This window comes from Scatophagus argus, chromosome 22 (genome assembly GCF_020382885.2).
Source record: "Scatophagus argus isolate fScaArg1 chromosome 22, fScaArg1.pri, whole genome shotgun sequence".
Lineage (NCBI taxonomy): Eukaryota > Metazoa > Chordata > Actinopteri > Scatophagidae > Scatophagus > Scatophagus argus.
The window spans coordinates 17,360,941-17,388,405 of NC_058514.1; the positions used below are offsets into that span (position 1 = coordinate 17,360,941).

The 27,465-nt window shown below is 40.5% G+C and overlaps 1 protein-coding gene across 1 annotated transcript in view; it reads right to left on the bottom strand.

The window, feature by feature from the left end:
• arhgef39 (Rho guanine nucleotide exchange factor (GEF) 39) overlaps positions 1-27,465 on the bottom strand; it is a 75,963-nt gene that overhangs the window by 31,516 nt on the left and 16,982 nt on the right. The window contains exon 5 of the mRNA XM_046378855.1: positions 23,908-24,026. Within this exon, the coding sequence (XP_046234811.1) occupies positions 23,908-24,026 (119 nt within the window). The remainder of the gene's footprint in view (positions 1-23,907; positions 24,027-27,465) is intronic.

Here is a 27,465-nt window from a genome sequence, read left to right on the forward strand (position 1 = left end):
TGTTGGAAAGTGACAACAGAGTAGTGTGATAGTGTTTATACATACAATGTACAATGAGTGGAAAATTGAACTTAATCATAATTTTTGCTTGCTTGACAGAATTTTGAAGAGTTCATTACCCAGTCATCCTGTAAAATGACATCAGTTTGGTAAATGGGGAGCTATCAGAATATTTACAATATTGTAAATTTTGAGGATTTGGAGGAAGCAGTGTGTATAGAAACAATTAGGTAAAAAAACAAAAAACAAACAAACAAAAAAAAAACAGCAACTAAGAATCAAGGTTTGTACATCCACTTTTCTATTCTGATTGACACTTATATTAAGTGATTACATTTATTTATTTATAAAGCTGGATGCAGAATACAGGACTTTTAAAATCCTAACCAATTTTGAAATTGCATTGGGTGAAGGAAATCTCAAACTTCAAACATGCACACTCTCTCACACAGCAAGATTTTAAAATAATTGCGCATAACAATACGTACAGCAATGCACCACTTCACATGATTTCACTGACATAAGCACGCAAGAAGTTGTAGACAAAATGGTGACTGATGTGGTTCAACTACTTCCTGTAGTAATACTTTGCATTGAGAAAAAACAAAAACGTGGATGAGAAAATGGTTGGGGAGATGTGGTCAATACAGGTAGTCAATTCTTCAGCAAGAACTTGAGGAGACATTTGAACTGTCAGTTTTAATAATCTGTCAGCAGTAATATGCTAACTACTGTTGGAAAGTGTACCGTTGATTGGCAACCAGTTAATGCTATTGCTCTCATTTTCTTTTGTTGTCTTGTTTGGGAAGTACCGACATTACTCTGAAATATCAAACATGTTTGAAATTGAAATCAGGACAGCCCTTCAAACCACTCACATTACCAGATAACCTGGGCTGAACATCCGTGTCAACCAAGATTCCAGACCAGATGTCTGTTCTGTTGTTGAGAAGGGTGAATCAGGGATGGTTGCTTATTTCTGTTTATCCTTAACATGTCATTGATATGTCAGGCACAGGAAAATCTCCTCATCTGCTACTTGCTCATATGGCGACAAACACCAGGCCTACGCTTTACAAAGAAAGTTAATAAAACTATCCCTGATGGTGAATCAAGCCTTTAATCTGAATGCAGCTTGGAGTATTATCGTCCTTTTTCAGTCACTGTGGGTATATATGTGTTGATCTCTGCCAATGTTTTTCATAACATAGAAGCGCCAATAGATAGCAGTAACTACACATTTGAACTATTCACAACAGCAATCCTGACAACATCACAATACAGTATCAGTATCACAACACAGTGGAGAGCAAAATTGAACAGCATGGCATTCAGACAGAAAATTGATTTTGAAATAAATCTGTGGAGGAAAATTCAGAAGAGGCACTTCAGAAGAATTGGGTACTAATAAAAACTAAGGAGTGAACTGCTCGCAGACTGAGCAGAACAGTTAGCTGGGTGGGAGAAACTAAGTTAGCTTGGAGCTAGAGACAAGGCTTTCAGGGAAAATTTACTCAATGCAGAGCATAACCAAGTATTAAAAACTGATAAAGAAAACTAAAGGAGAAATATGCATCATTGGAGATCTTTAGTGAGTGATGGAGTAAGATATTTGTGGCTAGCAGGGGTTGTCTACAAAAATTTCAACAGTGCAATATCCCAAATACTCTCACTACATTGATAACGCTGTCAGCCCTAAAAAAAAACTATAGAGAGGGACTTCATTGCAATGGACAAGAGTGCAGTTTGATTTAATTTGGTTTACCATCTGGGACAAACTGGACAAGGATAGGTATGATAAGGCTAGTGAGGGTGAACTATTTTAAACATTTCACCAAAACTTCCAACTTGTTGCTCACTTGACCTCTGAATCATAAAATCCCAAAATGGAAGTAGAAATTCAAGTGAGAAGTATGTAATATAAACAGGCCTGCAAAGACAAATAAGGAACAATGAATGTGGGTGCCAACTGGTGACAATCTGTTTTCACAGGCTTTGTTGCCGCCTTGCACCTCTCAGTGTCAGGTCAATATCCTTGGCTCTGGCTTCCATCAAGGCCTTAAATGAAACCTTAAATGAAACAAAGAAAAGTGACATCTCAAGTCAAGCCAAGAAATGTAGCAACTAATCTGGTAAGTGGTAAAAAAGAGTTAAACACATTGTTTTTCCAGAGCTGAAGATGGACGTACCTAAGGAGTGAGCCGTCTACATATTTTGTCTCTGCTGAGAACTGTACACATGCAGTAGTGATCAGGCATAAGTGGGAAAATGACAGCCAGTAGGGGTGTTTATGTGGTGAGGCACAAGTAAACATTGGAATAAAAGTGGAAACAAGAGTTTAATTGGGTGGCTTTAAAGGATATGGGCAAAAATCCAACTATGTATTGCACAGTTTGGAGCAAGTCTGAGACTAGGACTGCCACAAACAACTTTTTTTGTTTTTAGCATCTCTGCACACTTCTTTCTCAAGAATACCAAGAACACTCCTGGCTGCAACTTAGTAATATAGCACCTTACTAATACGATTTCAAAAATAATATACACTATATAGGGAAAAGTATCTGGGCACCTGACCATTACAACAACAGGGAGTTTAATGACATTGCATGCTAAATACACAGACAGCTTTGCAGCTATAACGGCTTCCACTCAATGAAAGCATTGTTCAAAATGTCTTGGGATGCTGAAGCATTAGGATTTCCCTTCACTGGAAGTAAGTGGCCTAGCCCAACTGAAAAACAGCCTCATCCCATTACTTTTGTCTATATAGAGTACTTGTGAACAGCAGATCCAGGTTCTTTGCTCTTATGCCATGCCCTCAGTTCTTTGATGGTAAAAGCATTCCCTCTAATTTGACAGGTGGTAAATGCAAATTCCAAGGTCTTTTTAATAGCATATTAATTTGTGCACAAAATTTGAATACTGTATTGCTTTTCAGATGTTAAGAGCCCAAATCCTTGTGCCAGTCAAGCAAATAATTAAATTATGTTGCTGCCCATCAACAAGCAGTGACAATATATAGGGGAGGGAAAGAAAGAAAGGGTTGATGAGCGTGCTTCCCGTCTGCCTCCACTAAGTGGACGGATGACCCAACGCAGGTGCCATATCCAAATATATAGGCTAATGCAGGGGTGTCAAACTCAGCTGCACAGGGGGCCAAAACTGAAAGCACACTTTAGATTGTGGGGAGATCTAAAATGAACACTTTGAACACATTTTTAAACATACAGAATTAAACCAGACAGGAATATCATTCCAAAATAAATGTATATATGTATATATATCAACAATGATGCAAGGTTAATTGAAGAAAATGCATTTATATGCATATAGATATGCATATATTATATATATATGCATATATTATATATATAATAAAATCTCCTGTCAAAACAAGTTAAAAATACAAACATGCTGCAAAAAGTCTTGAAAAAAAGGGCTTTTCTCACAAGAATGTTTGTAATAAACTGAAAAGAAAAACAAGAAGTGTTCAGACATTATCGCTTGAGTAAATGGCATGGTCTCACAGAGGACTTCTTATGGCTCAATTAAAGTAGTTTGAATATAGTTTCATATATTGCTAGTGAACTACAATATTTATTATCACCATTAGGGATAGTTTTATTAACTTTCTTTGTAAAGCGTAGGCCTGGTGTTTGTCGCCATATGAGCAAGTAGCAGATGAGGAGATTTTCCTGTGCCTGACATATCAATGACATGTTAAGGATAAACAGAAATAAGCAACCATTCATTTCATTTTCAGAAAAACACCACCAACACCAGTCGTGAATACACCAACAAGTGTTGGGTGATTGTGTTGAAAGTGATGTTTGGTCGTCTCACGGCTGCTACCCAGGCCATTCAGCGTCTCCTCGTTAGCTCACAGGTCCTTGGGTTTGCTTGCACGTAGGAAATGAGAAAAAAAACTCACCCGATCACCCGCTGTTTTACCTAAGCGATCATGTGAATGATTGTGGCAGTTAACGACACAGCATGTTGGCACCATGTTTTAACTTGTTGAAACAAAACAACAGAACACAAGAGCAGCATCACGCATGCAGCCGGCGTGAACACACTTTTTCACTACATCACCCTTTTGAGCCCGGAGCGCCACAGACGGGCGTGTCGTGACCGCTGTCCGACAGGAGGGAGCGGTGTGCTAATTGCGCAAGTAGAGACCTTGTTGTGTTGAAAATAATAATAAAAGAGCAAGCTAGGCCAACAAAATCAACAGCCTTGGCTGTATATGGCAATAGAGCTCGACTTGATTAACGCGGGAATGTTCCCAGGAAGCCAATTGTAAGGCAAGGCGGCAGTTGTGCTGCATTATGGGATCTGTAGTTTGTGTGTTATTAGCACTTCTTATTGGCGGCCCATTAGTAACAATAATAATAGATCTATATGAAATGACCTCACGGGCCGGATATAATTATATGTCGGGCCGGATGTGGCCCGCGGGCCGTGAGTTTGACACATATGGGCTAATGTATTTGTGATTGTTTGGATTTGGTATTGTTTATGTGTTTTTTCCTCTCTCTCCCTTTTAGTATATGTACGCCTAATACCTCTGAAAAGCTGAGAGTTAATGATGTCGTTCTGTTTTGTTTTTCTTTTTTCTTTGTTTTTCTGTGTAGAAAATAAAATTGTCTTCATTGGCATGATTGTTAGCTGCCCACTGGAAATACCAGGAGATCAAGGCAATAGTTTTCAGTTATCTTGCTGACAAATCAACCAAATGAACCAGATAAAAAACATAACCTATTTGGCAGAGGTAATAAGCACTGACACAACCAGATCAGGATCTGGGTGCAAGAATCCTAAAAATATTTTAGGACTATTATCATTATTTTACCAAGATAAACTGAGGAGGACAGGAGAGTTTGGCTGCAGAAGAAATATTAAAAATAAGAGAGCGTGCATGGTTTGGAATCATTATTAGACAGATTGTTTTGGACTAGAATGTTAACGTTATACATTTTTTGTCAGATCCACAAACATCTGTGCATTTTTATCATCTATTAAAACATCATGTGAAAGGAAAAGATCAAGGAAAAAACATTCAGATTCTTTACTTAAGTAAAATGTACTAGTTCTACCCTGTGAAAATACTTCATTACAAGTAAAACTCTGCATTCCAAACCATACTCAAGTATTATCAGCAAAATGTACTTACAGTATGAAAAGGTATAGTCTTTGTCACTCATTGTTTTGTAAAATGGTCCCAGTGTTTCACAATTATGTGTTTTGTTTTAGGATTAATATTAATGCTGCATTTTGTTTGATAAACCTTTGGCCAATGTATTTTCCAGCTAATCCACAAGGGTATTAAATTAGTTTCAGATTAAGGAGTAGGCGGATTTTCTCAACCGATTAAGGAACAGTTTTTGGATTTTACAGTACAGTGTAAAGGTGTAAAGGGTATAGAAACTCTGTTAAGTAACAAGTATCTACAGACAAATGTCAGACAAATGCAGTGAAGTTAAAAGTACAGCATTATCCTCTGAGATGAGGCCAAGCGGAAGCACAAGGTGGCTTCTGGCTTCATTTCTGCTTATATTATAACTACTGTGATTGTCAGCTTCAGCCTTCACGTTTACTAGGCAAAAAGAGCAGCACTTCATGATGCAAAGCTAAGGGTAGGAACACCTGATCACACAAATAGAAAAATCCTTAAATCAGTGAAATGCCTGGAACTAACCTGGTTAAGTGTGTGTACTGCATTACTATGAATTTCAAAGAGCTGAACTGCAAAACAGTAGGTTTGCACAAAGGTGCATCTGTGGGTGACGGAGGAGGAGGGGAGCAACTGTTGTTGTAGTCGATTACTCATTCGAAATAAAACTGTTAAACAAGCACCCAATTAAGCTTCCTTCAATTAAGAGACACTTAAGCAGAAATAATTCCACTTTTTTTCTTGTAATAACAAATAAAATACGGGCATTATTAGCAATGGATGCCCTCATTCTTATTAAGGAGTGGAAACGAAAATCTAATTATAATGACTGTGTAACAAAAAGGGAACACTAATAATAATGCTCTAATGAGCATTATTACGGCACATTTCAAATAATGCTCATGGAACTCTCGTTTAGCCGCCCTGTCCTATTCATTAGCAGCACAGCAAAGAAAGGATAGTAAGACGATATGGTAATCTGAACCCTATTTAAAACAGTTCACATATTCTAATGAAGAAAGCAGCTTCAGAAAAGATGCACTGGTGAAGGGATGTGCCTGCTGTTGAAGCACAAGCTGCAAAATCCTTTATAATATGCAGATGATATGCAGGCTTTTTTCTCACTTTCTCCTAGCTAATGCATAAAGAGATACAAGAAATTTCTGTCTGATTATTTTGTTTCCCATACATGTATTCAGGATTCAAACTTGTAATTAAGAGACACTGGCAGGCTCCAGCATGGGTTGGTGAACATATAATGGGCCTTCAATTTTAACAGCTTCAAAGGAAAGGAATATATCTTATTACACAGATTGAAACACCTAATTGGCATTAAAGGTACTGCATTATGGTTTCAGTCCTATTTATCAGATCGATCACAATTTGTTCATGTTATCGATGCATCGTCCATACTCACAAAAGTTAGTCAGGGAGTTCCCCAAGGTTCTGTGCTCGGGCCAATACTATTCACCCTTTAGATGCTCCCCATCAGTGATATTAACACACCATACATTTTCATTGTTATGCAGATGACACACAAGTGTACTTGTCAATGAAACCAGCTGAAACAAATCTAGCCAAACTCCAGGCATGTCTTAAAACCTGGATGATTTACAATTTTTTACCTCCAAATTCAGAGAACACTTAATTTATTGTCCTGGGCCCTAAACACCTTAGAAACAAATTATCCAATGATATAGCAACTTTAGATGGCTTAGCCTTGGCCTCAAGCTCCACTAAACCAGGAGTTATCTTTGACCAGGGCATGTCTTTTAAAACACACATAACACACATTTCAAAGACTGCATTCTATCACCTCTGCAATATTGCAAAAATTGGGCACATTCTGAGTCAGAGACGCAGAGTAATTAGTCCATGGATTTATTACTTCCAGCCTGGATTATTGGAGCTCCTTTTTATCAGGTTGCCCCAATAACTCTCAAAGACTCTCTAATCCAGAATGCTGCTGCACAATTGATCACAAGGACCAGCATTAGAGATCATATTTCTCCTGTACTGGCTTCTCTACATTGGCTACCTGTAAAATTCAAGATAGAGTTTAAAATTCTTTTCCTCGCATATAAAGCCCTGAACAGCCAGGCAGCATCATATCGAGGAAGAGTTGACAGTACCCTATTATCCCACCAGAGCTTTACATTCCCAAGACGCAGGGTTACTCGTGGTTCCGAGAGTCTTCAAAAGTAGACTGGGAAGCAGAGCCTTTAGTTATCAAGCTCCACTACTGTAGAACCATCTTCCCGTGTCGGTCCGATAGGTGGACACCTACTCTACATTTAAGAGTAGACTTAAAATTTTCTCTTTTGATAAAGCTAATAGTTAGCATGTTACTAACTTAACGTCTTCTAACCTTCTAACTTCTAACCTGTTTTATCTAATTCAATTCAATTTTATTTAAAGTGCCAATTCATAACACAGTTATCTCAAGACACTTTACAGGTGTGTAAACAGCAACCAAAGAGAAAAGAATCAGAGAAAAACAGGTCCCAGGGCAAAACCCCACACTGAGTAAGCATATGGTGACAGTGGCGAAGAAAAACTTCCTTTTAATAGGCAGAAACCTCGAGCAGAACCAGACTCAGTGTAGACGGCCTTCTGCTGTGACCGCCTGGGAGGAGGAGGGGAGAGATAGGGAGAGAAAGAGAGAGAGACAGAGAGAGAGACAGGGAGGATAGAGAGAACAGTGCAGAGCAAGAGCAGCAGCCCTAATACCTGCTCTTGGAAAGTGTCATGAGATAACCTTTGTTATGAATTGGTGCTATATAAATAAAACTGAATTCAAACATCATTGCCTACTTTATGTTGGCTATATCGAACAAATCAGCATTAAAAGCAGACTGAAATTCTTGCCAGTATAGCCCAGGTCTGGCTTTGTATTATAGTTATTGTCATGAATACTGTATGGAAAACATCTAATGATACATAATAATGATCCAGGCTGGTGTACACACTACTGATACCCAGATACTGGCACATAGGAGAAAGCACATACAGTATGTTAGATACACTATGTAGACAAAAGTAAAAGTAATAGTAGTAAAGTAAGCTGACTATTACACCAATGGGGACACCACATTAGATGTGCATCAGCATTATTATGGAGCTGGTCCTCCTTTTGAGGCTGTGGCAGCTTCCACTCATCTGGGAAGGCTTTCCGCAGGCACAGTTGTGCTGAAATAGGAAAGGGCCTTTCCCAAACTGTTGTCACAAAGTTGAAAGCACAGTACTGTCCAAAATATCTTGGTATACTGAAGCACTAAGATTTCCCTTCACTGGTAAGGGTAAGAGGCCTAGCCCAGCACCTGAAAACAGCCTCATACCACACCTGAATTCAACAATAAAGTGTGTTCCAATAGCGTTGTCTATATGGTGTAGTGGGATGTAATCATATTAAATGTTTTAATAACTCTTTTGATCCGTCTTGATTTGTGTTTTTAGTTGAAAAATAAAGGTAATGTAACTTTTACTGACATTTTCTACTGTTTCCAAAAGAGATATTACAGATGGAGGCTGAGTACTGACACCACTCTTTCTTGACTGAGACTCCTCCTCTGACTCAGGGTGAGCATATTGTGTCATTTTCTGTTTGTGCATGTAGCGCTCTGTTGTTGTGTGGTAGACGTTCTCCTCATATTTTGTACTTTTTGTAACTTTTACAGCGTTTTATAGCGTCAAATGCCACTACATCAACTTAAGCTTAGTCTACAAGCTTGTTAGAAAACTGCCTCTGTTTTCATCAATTGGCCTATATTCTTGTAGTCCGAACGCTAGTTTACTTAGCTATGGCTTCTCTCTCTCCACTTCCTCCCCTCTCTCCTGCTCCGCATGCCTGATGATTACCTACTCCTCTGCCTCCTTTACTGATAAGGGTACTTGTAATAAGTGTTGCCTTTCTGCAGCCCTGGAGGCGAGGCTTAGTGCTTTGGAATCCCGGCTCCGCACCATAGATAGTAAATCATTAGCCTCTATAGCTTGCCAGACCTCTGTAGCCAGTGCAGAGCAACCTAGCTTAGCCACCGTTAGCCGATCCCCCGCAGCTCCCGAGTAGCCGGGAAGCCAGGCTAGTTGGGTGACAGTGCGAAGGGAGCGTAGCTCAAACAGCCTGTGGTTAACCACCAGCCCCTTCACGTCTCCAACCAGCATTCTCCACTCAGCAACACACCCCCTGGGAATCAAACTCTGGTCATTGGCCAGACTGTTCTTCGGAATGTGAAGTTAGAGACTCCAACGAACATGGTGCCTCTGCCTCGGCCAGAGCGGGCGATCAGTCCCTCATGTCCAAATCTCTGCTAATAAATGATCTGGTACTCGATCACCATACTGATGTAATATCACTCACAGAAAACTGGTTGCAGCAGGATGAATTTATCATTTTAAATGAATCAAGCCCTCTGTGCTACATTAACTACCAAGTTCCCAGAAATACTGATAGAGGAGGAGGAGTGGCAGCAATTTATCAGTCACATCTGCATATTAACCCTAAACCTACTGCTAAATACAACTCATTTGAAACTCTTACTCTTAGCTTCTCACACCCAGACTGGACAGCAGATAAACCACTCTTATTTGCTGTGGTGTACCATCCCCCAGTGCCTTACTCTGAGTTCTTAAATGAATTCCCTGACTTGCTATCATACTTAGCAATAAACTCAGACAAAGTTATCATAGTGGGAGACTTTAACATTCATGTGGATGTTGAAAATGACTGTTTAGCTTCTGCATTCAAATTACTGGTAGGCTCAATTGGCTTCTCCCAGAGGGTAAATAAACCCACTCACTCCTTTAATCATATCCTAGATCTGGTGCTAACCTATGGCATTGACGCTGACCACCTTCCGGTTTTACCCAAAATCCTGTCTTGTCCAACCACTCCTTAATAACATTTGAATTTACTTTAGCAAACTATACTTTATCTGACAAAAAAAAATCCACTACAGCAGATGCCTTTCTGACACTGCTGTATCTAAATCTGAAGAACTCATTCCGAGCTTGCCATTACGCCCTACATTAATACAATGAAGAGCAACTATGCCAATTTCACTCTCTCACATGTAGACCTTCTTGTAGATAGCACTGCAACATCACTTCTTGACACACTTAATTCTGTAGACCCTCTGAAAAAGAAGGTCATTAACCAGAAGAGAGAAGTTCCCTGGTACAATTCAAATCTACACATATTGAAACAGAAAACTAGACAGCTGGAAAGAAAATCACATTCCAGTCAATGTGTAGAAGACCATCAAACCTGGAAAAATAGTTCATTAATGTATAAAAAAAGAACTTCGTAGCATCAGAAAGGCATATTACTCCTCATTAATAGAAAGGAACAAGGGCAATCCTAGATTCTTCTTTAACACTGTAGCCAGGCTAACTAAAAACCATAGGGCTGTTGAGCCATGCAGCCCTCGACTCTCAGTGATTTCTTAAATTTCTTCACTGATTGTGAACATCAGAGCGAGGACTGGCAGTAATACTCCACTAAATACAGTTTCTGTTATAGCAACCTCCACATCTATAGTATGTATGGACAGCTTCTCCCCCATTCACCTCTCAGAGTTAACTTAAGTCATGACCTCATCCAAGTCATCCACTTGCCTACTTGACCCTGTTCCAACAAGACTGCTTAAGGATGTCTTTCCCTTAGTTAACAGGCCTTTAAGATGGCTGTCATCAAACCACTATTAAAGAAACCTTCCCTTGACCCAGATGTATTAGTTAATTACAGACCTATATCCAACCTTCCATGCATCTGCAAGATCCTTGAGAAGGTTGTACTAGAGCAGCTACATCCACATCTCCACTCTAACGACCTTTTTGAAGCTTTCCAATCTGGATTTAGAGAACACCATCGTACTGAAGAAGGACTGATAAAAGTTTCTAACAACCTTCTCCTGGCACCCGATAGAGGTCTTGTCTCCATACTTGTACTTCTAGATCTCAGTGCTGCATTTGATACCATTGATCACAACATTCTTCTCCAGAGACTGGACCATGAAATTGGGATTAAAGGATTCGCCCTTTGATGGTTCAAGTCATATTTATCTGACAGGTATCAGCTGGTTAACATTAATCATAATTGCTCCAAGTATAGTAAAGTTACTTATGGTGTACCTCAGGGTTCAGCATCAGGGCCAGTACTTTTCACTCTCTACATGCTTCCATTAGGGAATATTATCCAGAAGCACTCCATCTATTTTCATTGTTTTGCTGATGATACTCGGCTATACTATCAATAAAACCAGATGACAGAAGTCACCTTACCAATTTGGAAACCATCTGAAAGACATTAAGACCTGGATGTCCTCAAACGTCTTATTACTTAATTCAGAAAAAACAGAAGGTTATGTATTTGGACCTAAACATCTCAGGGACTCTTTTTCTAGCCAGGCCGCCCTGGATGGGATCACCTTTGACTGTATTACAGCAGTGGGGAAATTTGGAGTTATTTTCGACTAGGATCTGTCCTTCAATTCCCATGTAAAACTTATAGCTAGGACTGTCTTCTTTCACCTTCGTAACATCGTTAAAATAAGGAACATCCTTTCTCAGAGTGATGCCAAGAAGTTGGTCCATGCATTCATCACTTCTAGGCTGGACTACTGTAATTCTCTTTTGTCAGGATGTTCTAAAAACTCTCGGAAGAGTCTCCAGTTGGTCCATAATGATGCAGCGAGGGTACTGACAGGAGTTAATAAGAGAGCGCATACCTCACCTGTTTTAGCCTCACTCCATTGCCTTCCTGTAGGATATAGCATAGACTTCAAAATCCTTCTATTGACTTATAAGGCTCTCATTAACAAAGCTCCGTCTTATCTCAAGGACCTCATTGTACCTTATTGTCCCAGTAGAACACTTCGCTCTCAGAATGCAGGTCTGCTAGTGGTTCCCATCATCTCTAAAAACAGACTGGGAGGCAGAGCTTTCAGCTACCGTGATCACTACTGTGGAACCAACTCTCTCCATGGGTCAGAGAGGCAGACACTCTCTCCACTTTTAAGTCAAGGTTAAAAACATTCCTCTATGATGGAGCTTATAGCTAGGGCTGACTCAGGTAACGGAACCATCTTATAGCTATGTTGCCATAGGCTTAGACTGCTGGGGGACTCATCAGGATACAAAGAGCCATCAACTGTCCTCTCCTCTTTTCTCCTACACATTTGCTGTTCCGTCTTTATCTGTTACACTGTGTAGTCTGGCCTTGGTGTCTCGCACTCTCTCTGTGTCTTTACAGATTTCTCCAGAGCTCCATCCACCAGCAACAACCTCCACCTGCATCACCTCCTTCCCTGTGCTTCTACCCTGCCTGCCGTCCCTGCTCATCAACTAACTTGCTGCTCCTGCTTTCGCTGTTCACGGCCCAGTCTGCCCACCAGGAGCTGCCTCCATCAGCTCTCCCTTGACTGAACATTCCCCATCTATCCCATATCTCATGTTAACCGCATTCCTGTCTGTACAACATCCATTGCACGTCTGCCTGTCCTGAGTGAGGGATCGTTCACCCTGAGGTTTCCCCCATTTTTTCCTTGTTAAAGGTTTTTCTGGGAGGACAGAGGATGTTGCTATGTTGTTATGTAAAGCCCTTTGAGACAAACTGCATGTAAAAAGGGCTATACAAATAGAGGTTGTCTTGTTTTGTCTTAGATTAAGAAAACGAAGACCACAAATTGGATCATTATAGCAAACTGAACTTTGTTGTCTGGGCACGGTATTCTAGTTGCCTCTAGCATACAGGCTTTTAAAAACTTCCCATCAGTGAAAGTCTTGCTCTGTGTTGCATGAAGCTAACTTTAGCTGCCAATTCTTGGATGGTTGATTGTAGAGATAATTCTGTCTGGTTACTAATTTGGAACACAGTTTCAGGGGTTTTTCTTTTCTTTTCACAATGACAAGTTTGACCAAGCTTGGTAGAAAATTGCCTCTTGATGTTGATTTTCTTGAACGCTTTAGCCCAGTCTAAATGTAGACACCACACTGTGCTGGACAGTTAAATAGCAATACAGACCACTGCATGCATTCACCACAAGATTCATTAACATAGTGTTGCCTTTTATTGATTTCTGGACATAGTTTTATTTTTCTTTGAGGATGTAGTTTCAAAATGAAATTTTAAAGGTCTGAACATTTCTCATTTCAAGTAAATAATTCATTACATGAAACATTTAATGTATTTAAGGAGGGGTGGAGCCTTTCTCAGGAAATGGTAGGGTAAACATTGTCACAATAATTACTTTTGTTGCACTATATATATACCGTCTCAAAAATAATTGCAATAAATAATATTACTATTGCTCCTAGAACCATTTTATGGCACTAAAATAATGATAATAAAACAATGATGCATATTATAATAACAGTAATACCATAAAGTACAAGTACACTCTTTGGTAGAACAATAGCTGCTCAACCCGCTGCAGTCGACAGACGCGCCGACGTGTCCTTGTCACATGTAGCTGCAAGACGCAGTCTCATTGAGTCTCTGTTTTAATTTGAGTCAAAAGTGGGCACTTCAAACTATATACAAGTTTTTAAATTTTCTTAATATGTCAAGTAAAACCCGAGTTATGATAAACAATATACGCGATGTTTTTTCCTGAACATTGTCGCCACGTTTGATGCGCGTTTGGTGCGAGTTTTATGCAAGAAGACGCAGTAAACACCGGCTTGTTGTAAGGAAACATGACATCCTTTCCTACTGGTGAAAAAATACACCACAGGAACCAATCAGAATGTGTGATTGGCCACACATGGCATTCTGTTGCTAGGGTAAAGTTGTCAGAGAAACAGCAGCGAACAAGAGATTGTGAACGGTGATAGTGCGTTTTAAGATTTGAGTGATTTATGACATTTGGCGTGTTTGGATTGTAGTTTAGCTTAGTTAGTGTGTAGTGAAGTGTTCTAAGTTATAAAAATTGCTCATTAAAAATTTTTGTGATTTTCACAGTGAAAAATCAAAGTTTTTCCCTCTCGGATTTTACATTTTTGTGTGATTTTAGGTCCAGTGTGTTAATACAGTATGTCAAAATGAAAAATTAAAAGTCGTCAAAAAATAAATAAATAAATAAAGTCACACTTGAGAGGTTGTTCTGAAAAAAAATGATACCAAACAAGGCAAGGTAAACCATTTTTAAGTTGAAATATAAAGGTAAAATCAAAAGTATTCAAAAACAGACAATTATACAGAAGACTCCAGAGGGTTAATTCTTAAGAATATTCAGACACTGGATAAAACATGCTTAATGAATCAAATATAGATTATATAAAACAGACAACCAAAAGAATAAATAAAATCGACTCTCACGCTGTAGTAAGAGAAATTACATTTATATATTAAATACTTGGTGTAGTGGTGTGGAGATTAGAGGACCTTTAAGATTAGCAGGAATGCCACCGTTTTTAACCAAAGCCAAAATACTGGCTGATGTTCATGTTAATGGGCACTCTTGTATCATTTGTCTTAACCCTAAAATGTTTCCACACCAGATTTGTAAAGTGCAGATTTGACACATTTAGAGTTATTGTTCCAAACCTGGGGCGGCACGGTGGTGCAGTGGTTAGCACTGTCGCCTCATAGCAAGAGGGTTCCAGGTTCGAATTCCGGTCTGGGCCCTTCTATGTGGAGTTTGCATGTTCTCCCTGTGCCTGCGTGGGTTTTCTCCGGGTACTCCGGCTTCCTCCCCCAATACCAAAAACATGCACATTAGGTTAATTGGCTACTCTACATTGCCCCTAGGTGTGAGTGTGAGAGTGTGTGGTTGTCTGTCTTTGTGTGTTGGCCCTGCGATTGACTGGTGACCAGTCCAGGGTGTACCCCGCCTCTCGCCCGTAGTCAGCTGGGATAGGCTCCAGCTCTCCCGCGACCCTGACGGATAAGCGGTATAGAAAATGGATGGATGGATGTTCCAAACCTTCTGGCTGGATTCATGCATTTGCATTTGGTTACACTTGACTGTGTTGTGCTCTGCTGTGTATATGTGTGTGTGGAGGATAGGTATGGGCAAGCAGCAATTTACCACGTGCAAGGTTTGAAAACAAATATCACGTACAAAGGACAGTAACATGATTAATTTGTTCCACCACCTCAAACACAAGCACAAACTAGAATATGATGATAGCCAGAAAATGCGCAAGGATGCAGAAGCAGCGTCAACTTCATACAAAGAAATCGTCAACTCAGACGAAACTTGCCGATGCATTTGCTCATTCTACACCATATGATGATCAGAGCAAACGATGGAAAAAAGTAACGGAGGTAGTTGTGATTTTTATAAGCTAAGTTATTTTTTGCTGTTTGCATTGTTTTTTTACTGCCTGTGTGCCAAAATGTTTTAATATATTTTTAATAAATAATAGATTCTGTTCTCACATTTCAGATGTGTTTGTTTGGTGTCACTCACTACGTTTATGCAGTACAGGTGTACTACTTGAACTTAACTGATGTAGTTTAGTAGCCTTTATTATTTTTTGGTGATAGATTTATAGTCAAAAAGACTAGGCTAAATTGGTGGCTAAATTTATTTATTGTCATTTTTATTGTTACCGTGATTAATACCAGAAATTATCAGGATAAATTTTTTAGTCCATATCGCCCATTCCTAGTGGAGGAGCAGTTTGAGCGGCTCAGTGTGACAAGAAATTACAGCAGAGTGTCTGAGCCACAGTTTCTGATATCCGGTAATTACTAGTTTCTTACTAGAAAAATCAGTTAAAAACTGAAATATTCGAATGTCTCCAGTTATATCTATTGAAAATAATTCCATTGTGTTCACACCAAACAAGTGAAATTCTCAAGTGGCATAATTACATCTAAATTCAATGCAAAGCATATCTGCATGAGTTGAACATGAGCAAAAAAGTTGTATATCATGGAGCTTTGGAGAGCACTGTGAGGGGAGAACCAAGCACAACGGTGGGACACAGCCATTGCGCAGCTGCTGAAACCCACAAATGTCTAGTGGAGAGAGTTGGAGGCAGAGCTGGGGCACCAGAAATAATAAACAACTGGATTCTGCTCTGATCCGGCCTGATTTACCAGTGGGAGGAGAGCTCAGAGTTTACATGTTTGGGATTAAAAAGTTATCTTCACTCGTTACTCAACCTATCTATAGTGTAGGCCACTGCAATCAGTCTCGCTTTGTCCTTTCTGATTGCTGACTTTAGGGCAAATATTCTTTATTTCATGAACAGAGAGTAGAGGGGGGAAAAGACATTGGAGGGGGACACTATACTCTCTGTACCTGCTGTTGTCACTAGCATATGGCTACTGTACAGTAAGGTATTCTGGCTGTTTAGGTCAAGTAAACATAAACGGTCCTGCAGTCAAACTGGCAAGTAAAGTAAGTGAAAATTTAGCTTTGCTTTATGAGTGAAAATCAATACAGTTGGAATTGCATTAAAGGTAGAGTAATTATGGAAAAGTTCATTATTGAGTCTCATTCCCTGGCTGGTAATGCACAGCATCAACGGTCCATGAACTGTTAACCACAAGTAACATTTCACCAGAATTACTACCATTTGACAAGACACTGAAATCTTCCTTCCAATCTGGTCTATATATAATGTTTTCTGTTCATTGTGAATGAAAAAAGGCTTACAGTGCCTATAAAACGTATTCACCTTCTGGATGTTTTCCACATTTACTGCTTTTATGAATAGAGTCATAGTCAATATAATTTGGCTTATTTTGACAAAAAAAATACAACAAGCACTAATATCAAAGTGAAAACAGATTTTTATAAAGTAATGTCAGCTAATTAAAAATACACAATGTAAAATAAGTGATTGCATAAATATTCACTTCCTTAAAGACAGAATTTAGTTGATGCACCTTTGGCCACAATCACAGCATTAAATCTGTGTAAGTCTCAGGCAGGCTTACACATACGGACACTACAATTTTACTCCATTCTTCTTTTCAAAACTGCTCTAGCTCTGTCAGATTACAAGGGGATTGGGTGTAAACAGCTCTTTTCAAGTCCAGTACCAAGTTCACTATTGTCTTCGCTAAGTCTGCCACTCCAGAACATTCACCTTGCTGTCTTTAAACCATTTCTGTGTAGCTTTCACTGTATACTTCAGGTCATTGTCTTGCTGGAAAATAATTCGTCTCCCAAGTCATAGTTTGCAGACTTAGTGACACTGTCTTTCAGGATGTCCCGATATTTTGTTGCATTCATTTCATCCTCTACCTTTAAAAGCCTTCCAGGGCCTGCTGTTGAGAGGCATCCCCACAGCATGATGCTACCACCACCATGCTTCATGGTGGGGATGGTGTGATTGTTTTGATGTGCAGTGTTTGGTGTCCGTCTAACTCAGGGTCTAGTCTGACAGCCAAAAAGCTCAATTTTGGTCTCATCACACCAAAGAACCTTTTTCCAACTGACCTTGGAGTTACCTACATGCCTTTGAGCAAACCCGAGATTTAAATTGAGATTTCTTCAATGATGGCTTTCTCCCGTACAGCTCTGACCGGTGAAGAACCCAGACAACAGTTGTTGAATGCAGTCTCTCCCATCTGAGCTGCTGAAACTTTTAAGTCCTTCTGAGTGGTCAGGTGTCTTGGTGGCTGCCCTTAACCATCTTCTTCTTCCACGGTCACTCAGTTTGTGAGCACAGCCAGCTCAAGACAGACATATACCTGTACCATTTTCCTTCCATTTCTTAACAATGGACTTAAATCTGGACTTAAAAGTGACTTGGAATTTCTTTTTTTGTATTAATCCCTTGACTTATACTATTCAATAACCCTTTCTCTGAGTTGCTCGGGGCTGTTTTTTCTCTATTTTTCTTTTGTGGTGAAATCTCTCTTTTCATGGTGTAATTGCCTGGACTGGACCTTCCAGACACAGGTGTCTTTATATTACATCCATCCATTTTCTATACCGCCTATCCGTCCATAGTCATGGGGGACTGGAGCCTATCTCAGCTAACTACGGGAAAGAGGCGGGGTACACTCTGGACTGGACGCCAGTCAATCGCAGGGCTAACACAGCTGATTAACCTAATGTGCATGTTTTTGGCATTGTGGGAGGAAGCCGGAGTACCCGGAGAAAACCCACGCAGGCCCAGGGAGCAGGGAAAACATGCAAACTCCACACAGAAGGGCCCAGACTGGGATTCAAACCTGGAGCCCGCTTGCTGTGAGGCGACAGTGCTAACTACTGCACCACCATGGTGCCCTTTTATATGACAAGCACTTGAAATGACTTTGTAGAAATCTGTTTTCACTTTGACATTAGAGTTTTTTTGTGAATTTTGTCAAAAAAGACAAATTATAGTGACTACAATTCCAAGCAATAAAAGGGAAAAACATTGACAGGGGTGAATACTTTATATAGGCTCTGAAAGTTTCATAGTTAAAATGTCATAGTTAAACATTTCTGGCATCATGCCGACTAAAATATTTTTGACTTTCTAATGTAAGTGAACTGCTTTTAAACACAACACTGAGGTGAGCAAAATGATCAGGGTTATGTCCATTTACTGGGCAATAAGACGATCGTAAACATGAGCCTGCTCATCAGCCTGCTCATGGTGAAGACACATTACAGCTGATGATTATAATGACTAAGATATATCTACATATATATCTACATATATATATATGTATATGTATATCTACATATATACATATATGTATATCTATATATGTATATATACGTGTGTGTGTATGTATATTCTTGACAGGCAGTATAGTAGTTTAGTAGTTTTTAAAAATGAAAAACCATATCTATAAGAAAAAGCTGAAGCTCTTTCATGTCAAGCACCACCCACCCACCACAGAACATTTAAAGTACCAACCCATACTGCCCAACTTGTCTGGATAAGTTGATTATAAAGAGTTCATATTCAGTAATCAGAATCTTGAGCTTTTCTTCTAAGCTGTTAAGTATGGTCTGGACTTTCTAGCTCAAAAGAATCAACTAATGATTCACGACAAAAACACTGTCTCATATCATAATAGAAACACATTGTTTTGTTGCAAATTCCAGGCAATGAACTACAGGGTTACACACAAATTATTAACTGAAATACACCTCAATACCTGCAGACCACAAAGAGCAACCACTTACAAATGTTCCATCTTTCAAAATTCCTTCAAAAGAAATTCATCAAAACTGCATACAGCAGTCATTTTGAAATCCCAGCATGGCCAGTACAGCACACATCTACACACATATCACTGCTTAGCAAGTATGACAATGGCCCTGAGACCTCCAGAGTTGAACAGCCTTTATATAGGACATTCTCTACATTGAGCAGACCACCGGGCCATTCCCTTGTTATACTGAATGGTGCTCAGCATATATGAAAAGGCCTCTAACTGCCATCTCAGTGAGAGCTGCATCTCTATTATTGACACAAACACACACAATATTGGAAGAGAGGGCGGCCACAATCAACTTGAGACCCCATCAATGTCATAATGGTGATCTCACTGGGGAAGACACTGATGACTGCTTCAGCTGGCTTGAGTGAATGCCACTTAATAAAGCCAATGATTTTATTCCTCCCCAGAAGCAACATAAGTATGCACACTCCAGACCCTACTCACCATCCATCATCCTTGAAAGGCAATAAATGACAGCAATTTCCTGCTATTCCCAGCCCCGTAGCCAGAGTAAGGTAAGGTGACAGCCATAGATGATTATCTGGCCGTGGCACTTAAAACGATCATACAATTAGACATATCCCTTGAGTGTCCTGAGTTTCACTGAAAATGACAGACAAATCAATGATGTTGATAGAAAGTGCAGAGAAAAAGGCAGAGTGAACTGCAGAGAATGAGGCCTATGAGAAAAGATTTTAATTTTCCTTATTGGTTACATAAGAGGTAAACTGACCTCCCACTCTTGTGAAGACGTTTTTCATGACTGAAAGGGGGCAGCCGTGGCCTAGAGGTTGGAGAAGCAGCTTGTGATTGGAGGGTTGCCGGTTGGATTCCCCACTGAACGGAAGGGAAAAATCTGGGTGTGGTGGAGTGATTAATTAATTTATTTTAATTCATTAATTAATTTGGGTGTGGTGGGTGATTAATGAGAAAATGCCCCCCCAAGTAGCTGGCTGATGTGGTGATTGGAAAATTCAGTGTGTGTGTATGTAAAAATATATTTACTGCCAATAAAGTTCATTCTTCTATTCCTCTTCAACTCTCCTGATTCTGATATCTGCAGAAACTAGATAGATACTTTATTGATCCCGAGGGAAATTCAAGAAACTGAACTGAATGCTGATCCCACACCACAGCTTTTTCACCAATTTAAAAGCTGTATTTCTCATTGCATGGAACTTTGTATGTGGTAAGTGACAAGCAGTCATGATTATTGGGGCAAAAAATAAAGTATTCTTTACTTACTAACTTTCAGTTCAGCACATAACAGCATATATGGAACACCATAATAAAGTGGCTGGCATGGTATACAGCAACATCTGCACTGAGTATGGGCTGGAAGTTTCAAAGTCTGAATGGAAGACACCTTCTAAGGTGGTTGAGAATAACCAAGCTGTGGGACTTGGGACTTTCAAATCCAGACTGAAAAACTAGTGATGGCTAACCAACTAGACACTGTGGCAGTCAACAAACAAAAGAAGAAGATAGTGGTGATACACATAACAATCCCAAGCAACAGAACGGGCAGGAAAAATTTGGGTGTGGTTAAGTGATTAATGTGAAATAATCCCCCTGATGCGCCCTTGAGCAAGGCACTTAACCCCTAATATGCTCCCCGGGCGCTTGATGCTGCCCACTGCTTAGGTGTGTGTTTCACTGCATGTAATTTGCTGGGTGTTGCATGTGTGTTCAACTAAGGATGGGTCAAATGCAGAAGACAAATTCAGTGTGTGTATGTAAAAATATATATGCTGCCAATAAAGTGATTCTTCTTCTTTTTCTTCTTCTTCCTAGGACTACTACATTCTTCTCTGGATAGAGACCATAATGTTGTACCTGGAATCTGCTGGAGCCACTCTTCCAGTTTGGGGGTCACAGACTTCAATGCTACTGGCACCACTTTTCTACCTCCTCTTTCAGCCCTTGGTAATTTTCAAGCTTCTCGTTCAAACTTCCATTCTGACCTTGGGACTTCCAGCCCATACTCAGTGCATATGTTCCTGTATACTATACCAGCCACTTTGTTGTGGCATTCCGTGTACGCTGTTCCTGCCATCAGCTTACACCTTGCTGTTTTGTAGGATTTCTTGATATCAGCCACTTATCCTTTCTGTCGGTGGTTGCGAATGATGTATCACCAGTAGGTAGACTTACTTAAAGCCAAATACCACGACACAAACCGGCCTCAATTGCGATTGTCAGTTAGTGTGAGGGGGAGAGTGAAAAACTGTCAAATTTGGATATTTAGTTAGATTTAGTACCAATGAGGAGAATTTCTGTTTTATCACTGTTTAATTGTAGGAAGTTTGAGGTGAACCAGGGTTTAATTTCAGATAAGCAGTTGGTGAGGGAGGAGAGTGGGAGTGTGGAGACCAGAAGTGATGGGGGAGGGCTGGGATCTGAAGGATTGGAGTTGGATGAACTGAGTGCAGCCTGAGAAATGTGAATGAAACCAGTCTAGGGGGTTGCGAATGATGCCAATGGAAGATCATCTATTGAGGAGGATGGTGTGAGAAAAAGTACCAAAGGCCACACTCAGATCAAGAAGGATGAGAATGGTGAGCAAACTGGAATCAGCTGCCATGAAGAGGTCATTTGTGATTTTCAGTAGAGCAGCTTCTGTACTGTGGCGGGGAAGAAACCAGACTGGAACTGCTCATAGAGGCTGTTTTGAGTTAACTGGAAGTGGGGTTGAATGGAGACTATTTTCTCAACTATTTTAGAGATGAAAGGTAAGTTGGAGATGGGCTGGAGGTTACTGTAGTTGTTGGGATTTGAACCAGGTTTTTTCAGAATTGGGGTGACAGCTGCAGTTTTGAAGAGTGTGGGAACAATTCCAATAGTGAGTGAGGAGTGGATGATGGCGGATAAGACGGGGAGCAGAGAGGAGAGGCAAGACTTGACCAGAGCTGTGGGAAGGGGATCGACCTGACAAGTGGAGGGCTAGGATTCATGATTGAGGTATGAGATTTCAGAAGCATCAGGGAGATGTAAACTGGAGAATTTCTGATAGTGCGGGATAAGTTCAGAGGAACTGAGGTGCCGGTGGATATTGTGATCTTTTTTCATGAAAAACAACGTTAAGCTTCATTGAAAAACAACGTTAAGCTCAACTTCAGGTGTCATTTGAGTACAGGTATATGTGTGTGTGTGGGGGGGGGGGTCTGATGGTCGAAGGGTTTTGTTCGAAACAGTCTCTTGGTGTTACCTTCATTGGAGGAGATTAGGCTGGAGTTATGCTGGCGTAATAGTGGGATTTGGTTTGAGCAATTGAGTCCAGATAATGTAGTATATGGGTTTTATGCATTTCTTTGTGAATAGAAACCAGTTTTTCTATAGAGTCGTTCAAGTTGTCGACCTTTGGCTTTCATTGACCGGAGTTTGGGGGTAAACCAGGGGACAGTGTGAAGGAAGGAAACAGACTGTATTTTCACTGGAGCAAGAGAACTGAGAATACTGTTTAGACTGTAATTGTATCGAGTAACCAGTTCATCTGGGGTGGATAGAGCTGTGCAGCTTGAGGGGGTAAGACCCAAACAACAAATTCCAGAGTATGTCCTTATTTGTGGGTTGGGAAAATCAATGTATTGGTGAAATCCAAAACTCTCAAGGCACAATGAGAAGTCTCTCTTATTGTCCATGTGGAAATGCCCCAACATTGTATTTGTTGAGAGTGTAGATAAATCAGTGAGAATAGCAGCGAAATCATTTAAAAAGTCATTGTGTGGTTTAGGGGGACGGTAAACTGTAGCAACGATGGTGGGAGTGGGTCCAGACAGTTTAAACACACTATAAATTCAAATGAGCTGAAGGCAGGCACGGACACTGGCAGTACTTTCCACCTCTGGCAATGAACTATCGCGAGACATCCTCCACGACCTGAGCCACGGGGTTGACAGATCTAAACATTAGTAGCGTTAGTCGATCTAGCTAGGCTGGCTAACACACTGTGATCAGCAACCTGGCTGATGTTTCTGGGAGGGCAGTGAGAGGTGCACCAGAAGAAATTAACTGGGATTATTGAGATGGAAATTCCAGCGAGAACCACAGTGGATATATCGCCGGCGAGGCGGGAGAGCAACATCCAGGTGGAGATACAGCGCTGCCGGCAGAGGTTCAGACAGGTGACCACGGAGATAGAGGAACTCAGAAGCAGTATACTGTAGTAGACCTGCCTCACGTTGATGGAAGTGCGACAGGAAAGTCCAGGTTAGTGCAGATCAGATGTAGATCTTCCTGGGCCATGCTGTGAACTACGATAGCCAGGTGGGGTCGCAAAGCCGGGTGGTGCAACAGGCAGGTAGGCTAATGTCAGCCCACGCACACACAAACGTGCAGGAGTAACAACTTAATTGATTAATATCCAAAGATAAATGAATGGATTAGCTCTCACCTGAGTACAATTATACAGTCCATTAGGCTGTAAAACCGTAAAAACACTTTAAAAGTTACCAGTGAGAAGCGGCACCAAGTCGTGCTAACGTCCACTCAACTGGAACCAAACCTTACTTGTTTTTTGCCCGTGTGTGTAGTTAGTTGTTCATGTTTTGCTATGCATCCAGAGAAAAAGATGTAGCTATTTCATTGAAACAGAAGTCAGAAATCTTACTGATCAATCCGCTGAATGGGAAGTTGAAGCAAGTCTTCAAGCTTATGGTTGTTGAACTCTGGTCGGGCTTCCTGGAGTTTCTTAAATCGTCTGAAGGCCTTGTTTTTCTTCAACTGGATCTAGAAAAACACAAATCATTGAGCAGTTATTTTCAGAAATAGGGCTGGGTAGGTTTCAGGTTTTGGGTCTGGTCTGGTCTGGCGTACAAGGTTAAACAAGTTCAGTTTATTCAAACAGACTGAATTGGCATAGCTGATTATCTCAGCATCACAGAGTGGTGCTTCCAGGGTGCTTTTTACGTTTTCTTTCTGATATACTAGAGTCGAAATCTGTGCACACAGCACTGCTATAGTCCTCTGACCAACAGCCACAATAGAGTACGGATGCATTCATACTGATACCAGCATCAGTATCGGCACTAGCCTGATACTGTGGGTGTGTACTCATAATCATAAAAGTGCTCCGATACAACAACACCCGATACCACTTTATGGCAGCATGACATTCACTTCGCAGTTGAGCAGGTAGGCAGGAAGGAGGAGCAATGTTATCCATGTGGAGATATTTCAAAATAAACGACTGCAGCAAAAATAAAGTTTACTGCAAATTCTGCTCAGCAAGACTGTCAAGAGGAGGTTCAAAAACTAGCTCCTTCAACACAAGGAATTTAATAAAACATCTGAAGAGCCAACACAATGCTGAGTTCAAGAAGGTTGCTAATAGCAGTGGGATACAGCAACAACCAACTTTGCAGCAAACGCTGAAGATGCACTGGAAAATGTCCAGAGTCAACCCACGGGTGGAAAAATTATGGAAGCTCTTACAATACAATGGTCTTGATGACCAGCCATTGTCAGCTGTTGATAATATGGGTTTTCGATGTCTTCTCAGTGTACTGGAGCTGAGGTATGAGATCCCAGACACATTGTTACCAAAGCTGCACGACTATATGATGAAGCACATGAAAAGCCTGTAAGAGGACATTTCTGCCCTCATCTTCACCACTGACATTTGGACTAGCAGTGTTAGCCCAATGTTCCTCATCAGTTAACTGCAGGGGGTTAATTCAGTTCAATTCAAAACACTTTGCTTGTCCCCAGGGGGCAATTGAAGGCACACAGAATAGTTATAGTAATCAAGAAAACAAAGACAGCTGTACAACTAGGCATTAGTGCAACAACACTATAAGTAATATACATACTTATGTAATAAAATAATAATATAAATAATAAAGTAAACAACATAAACAATGACTATGTAAACAGATGGACGATTATTTTACTTGGTGGAGAGTTGCCCTGCATGCAAAACACTTTCGGGGTTTGCACAATAGTCAAGCCATCCCAAGTGCATTTGATGACATGCTTCAGACCTGGGGCATCTCTTAAAGTGCCATTGTACACATTGTGCTTTGGGAAAATGCCAAAAACATGATTAAAGATGCATAAACTTAATTAGGGCCCGCTAAAGAGTTGCTTTAAACACTCCACCTTACCATCTAGAAGCTATTCAGGTGCAGCCCAACCAGGCAATAACAAGACTCCAAAAGGACATGCCGACCGACTGAAATAGCACGTACTAGACGCTACTTTGTATCATAGAGCAGTGGAGAGCCCTGGGAATATTCAGGTCCTTGCACGACCTCCCTGACAACCTCACTGCTCACCAGTGGGCACTACTGGAAAAGATTCTATCCTGGCTCCATTTGAGGATTTAACCTGAAAGGTAAGCTCCCCTGAAGCACCGACATCAGACGTTATTCCTGCTGTGACCATGTTTCTGAGACCTCTGGCCAAAGAAACAGACGAGGACCATGTGTTTGCCTTCCTGTGGATGCCTCTCTGTGTGTGTGGTGGAGTGATTAATCCCCCCCTTCATTAGCCGGCTGATGTGCCCTTGAGCAAGACACTGAGCATCGGAGCCCCACAAGGCTGATCACACTGCTGACTCATGACTGTGAGGCAATGCACATCATGAATCACATCATCAAGTTCACTGATGACGCAACTGTGGTGGGTCTCATCAGCAAGGACAACGAGCCAGCTCACAGAGAGGAGGTGCAAAGTCAACAACCTGTTTCTGATTGTCAACAAAACCAAAAGGATGGTTGTGGACTTCAGAAGAGCACAGAGTAACCCCTTTCCACTGAACCTGAACCTCACTTGGATGCTCAACACCAGCTTCATTCTTAAGAAAGCCCAGCAGCGGCTCCACTTCCTGGGGGAGCTGAGGAAAGCTCATCTCACCCCCCACCATCACCAAAGGTACTGAAGCATTCGGCTCTTACAGCCAGACTGTGCTTCTTTCCCCAGGCCATAAGACTCGTCAATTCTAAAAGGCTGGACAAATGTCACAACACAACAATGCACAAAACTACTTTACACCTCACCCTGTTTACGATGATTGTTCGAACCGCACCTTATTCTGTTTAAAATAGCTCTGCTACCTGCACTTTATGGCTTTCTCACACACTCCTTACAGAACCATGTTCTGGTCGGTGCAGCTCCTTTTGTGTTCACTGTTGTCTCTTGTAATGTGTATAATCTTTGTATGTATAGTCGTTGTGCACTGTGTATCATCCTTGTGCATCATGTATAGTCTGGGTTGTTTGCACTATGTACAGTTCTGTATTTGTTTGTATTTAACCTCTCTTGTAGTGTTAGTGTAGCACCTGGTCCCTGGAGGAACATTATCCTGTTTCACTGTTCAGTGTACTATTGTAAACAGTTGAAATGACAATAAGAAAGCCACTTGACTTGACATGACCTAGAGAACTTTTCTGACCTCAAAATTAATAAGCTTATCAATTGTGAAATAGTTATTGTATTAGTATCCTTGCATTTAAAGCTGTACCCAATTTTTTTTTTACACTCAAAGCTACTGTTCAGGTTTTTGAATGAAACTTTGAATGTCACCATACATACAAAGTACCATTTGCAGTAGTATGCTTGCAGTGCACCAGTGAAGTTGGAATTTAAGAAGGAATTTATTAAAGGTAATGTGTAGTTCCTGAAGTACAAAGTTTATAACAAGGTGCAACGACAGTCACCCAAAGCTCAAAATCAAAAACAAAATGAGGTAATAATGTTTGGTCCTCCTAGCTCTGTCAGAAGCTTAACCAGTGTGCTTGATCCCATTTGCAAATTTGACCATTAAAGTTAAAAATAGTCTTGTTATCATGAGCATTTTATGCTGTGAAGGGCAGATTATTTGTTACTGAAACCTAGTGTCAAAGGGGCTCTGATTTTTTTAAACAAGGGGTTGATAATCTCCAAAGTTATCAGATTTGCTTTTGCTACTGAAAAAATTAAGAAAATATATTGTTTTAAATTTATTGCTGCTATATCAAAGTTATCTTGAGAATTACACCTCACCAACGCTATTGCCAACCCAGAAGAGAAATCTCTCTGTCATAGCCTGATTGTGAGGAGCAACAGTCATTCAAACTGTAGCGCTGTGCAACACAAACAAAAACATGGCAAGGAAAACTTAAACAAACAAGTGCGATTAAGCTTTCTCACTCCATAATCAATGTCAACAATGTTCGTTGCAGGCTAC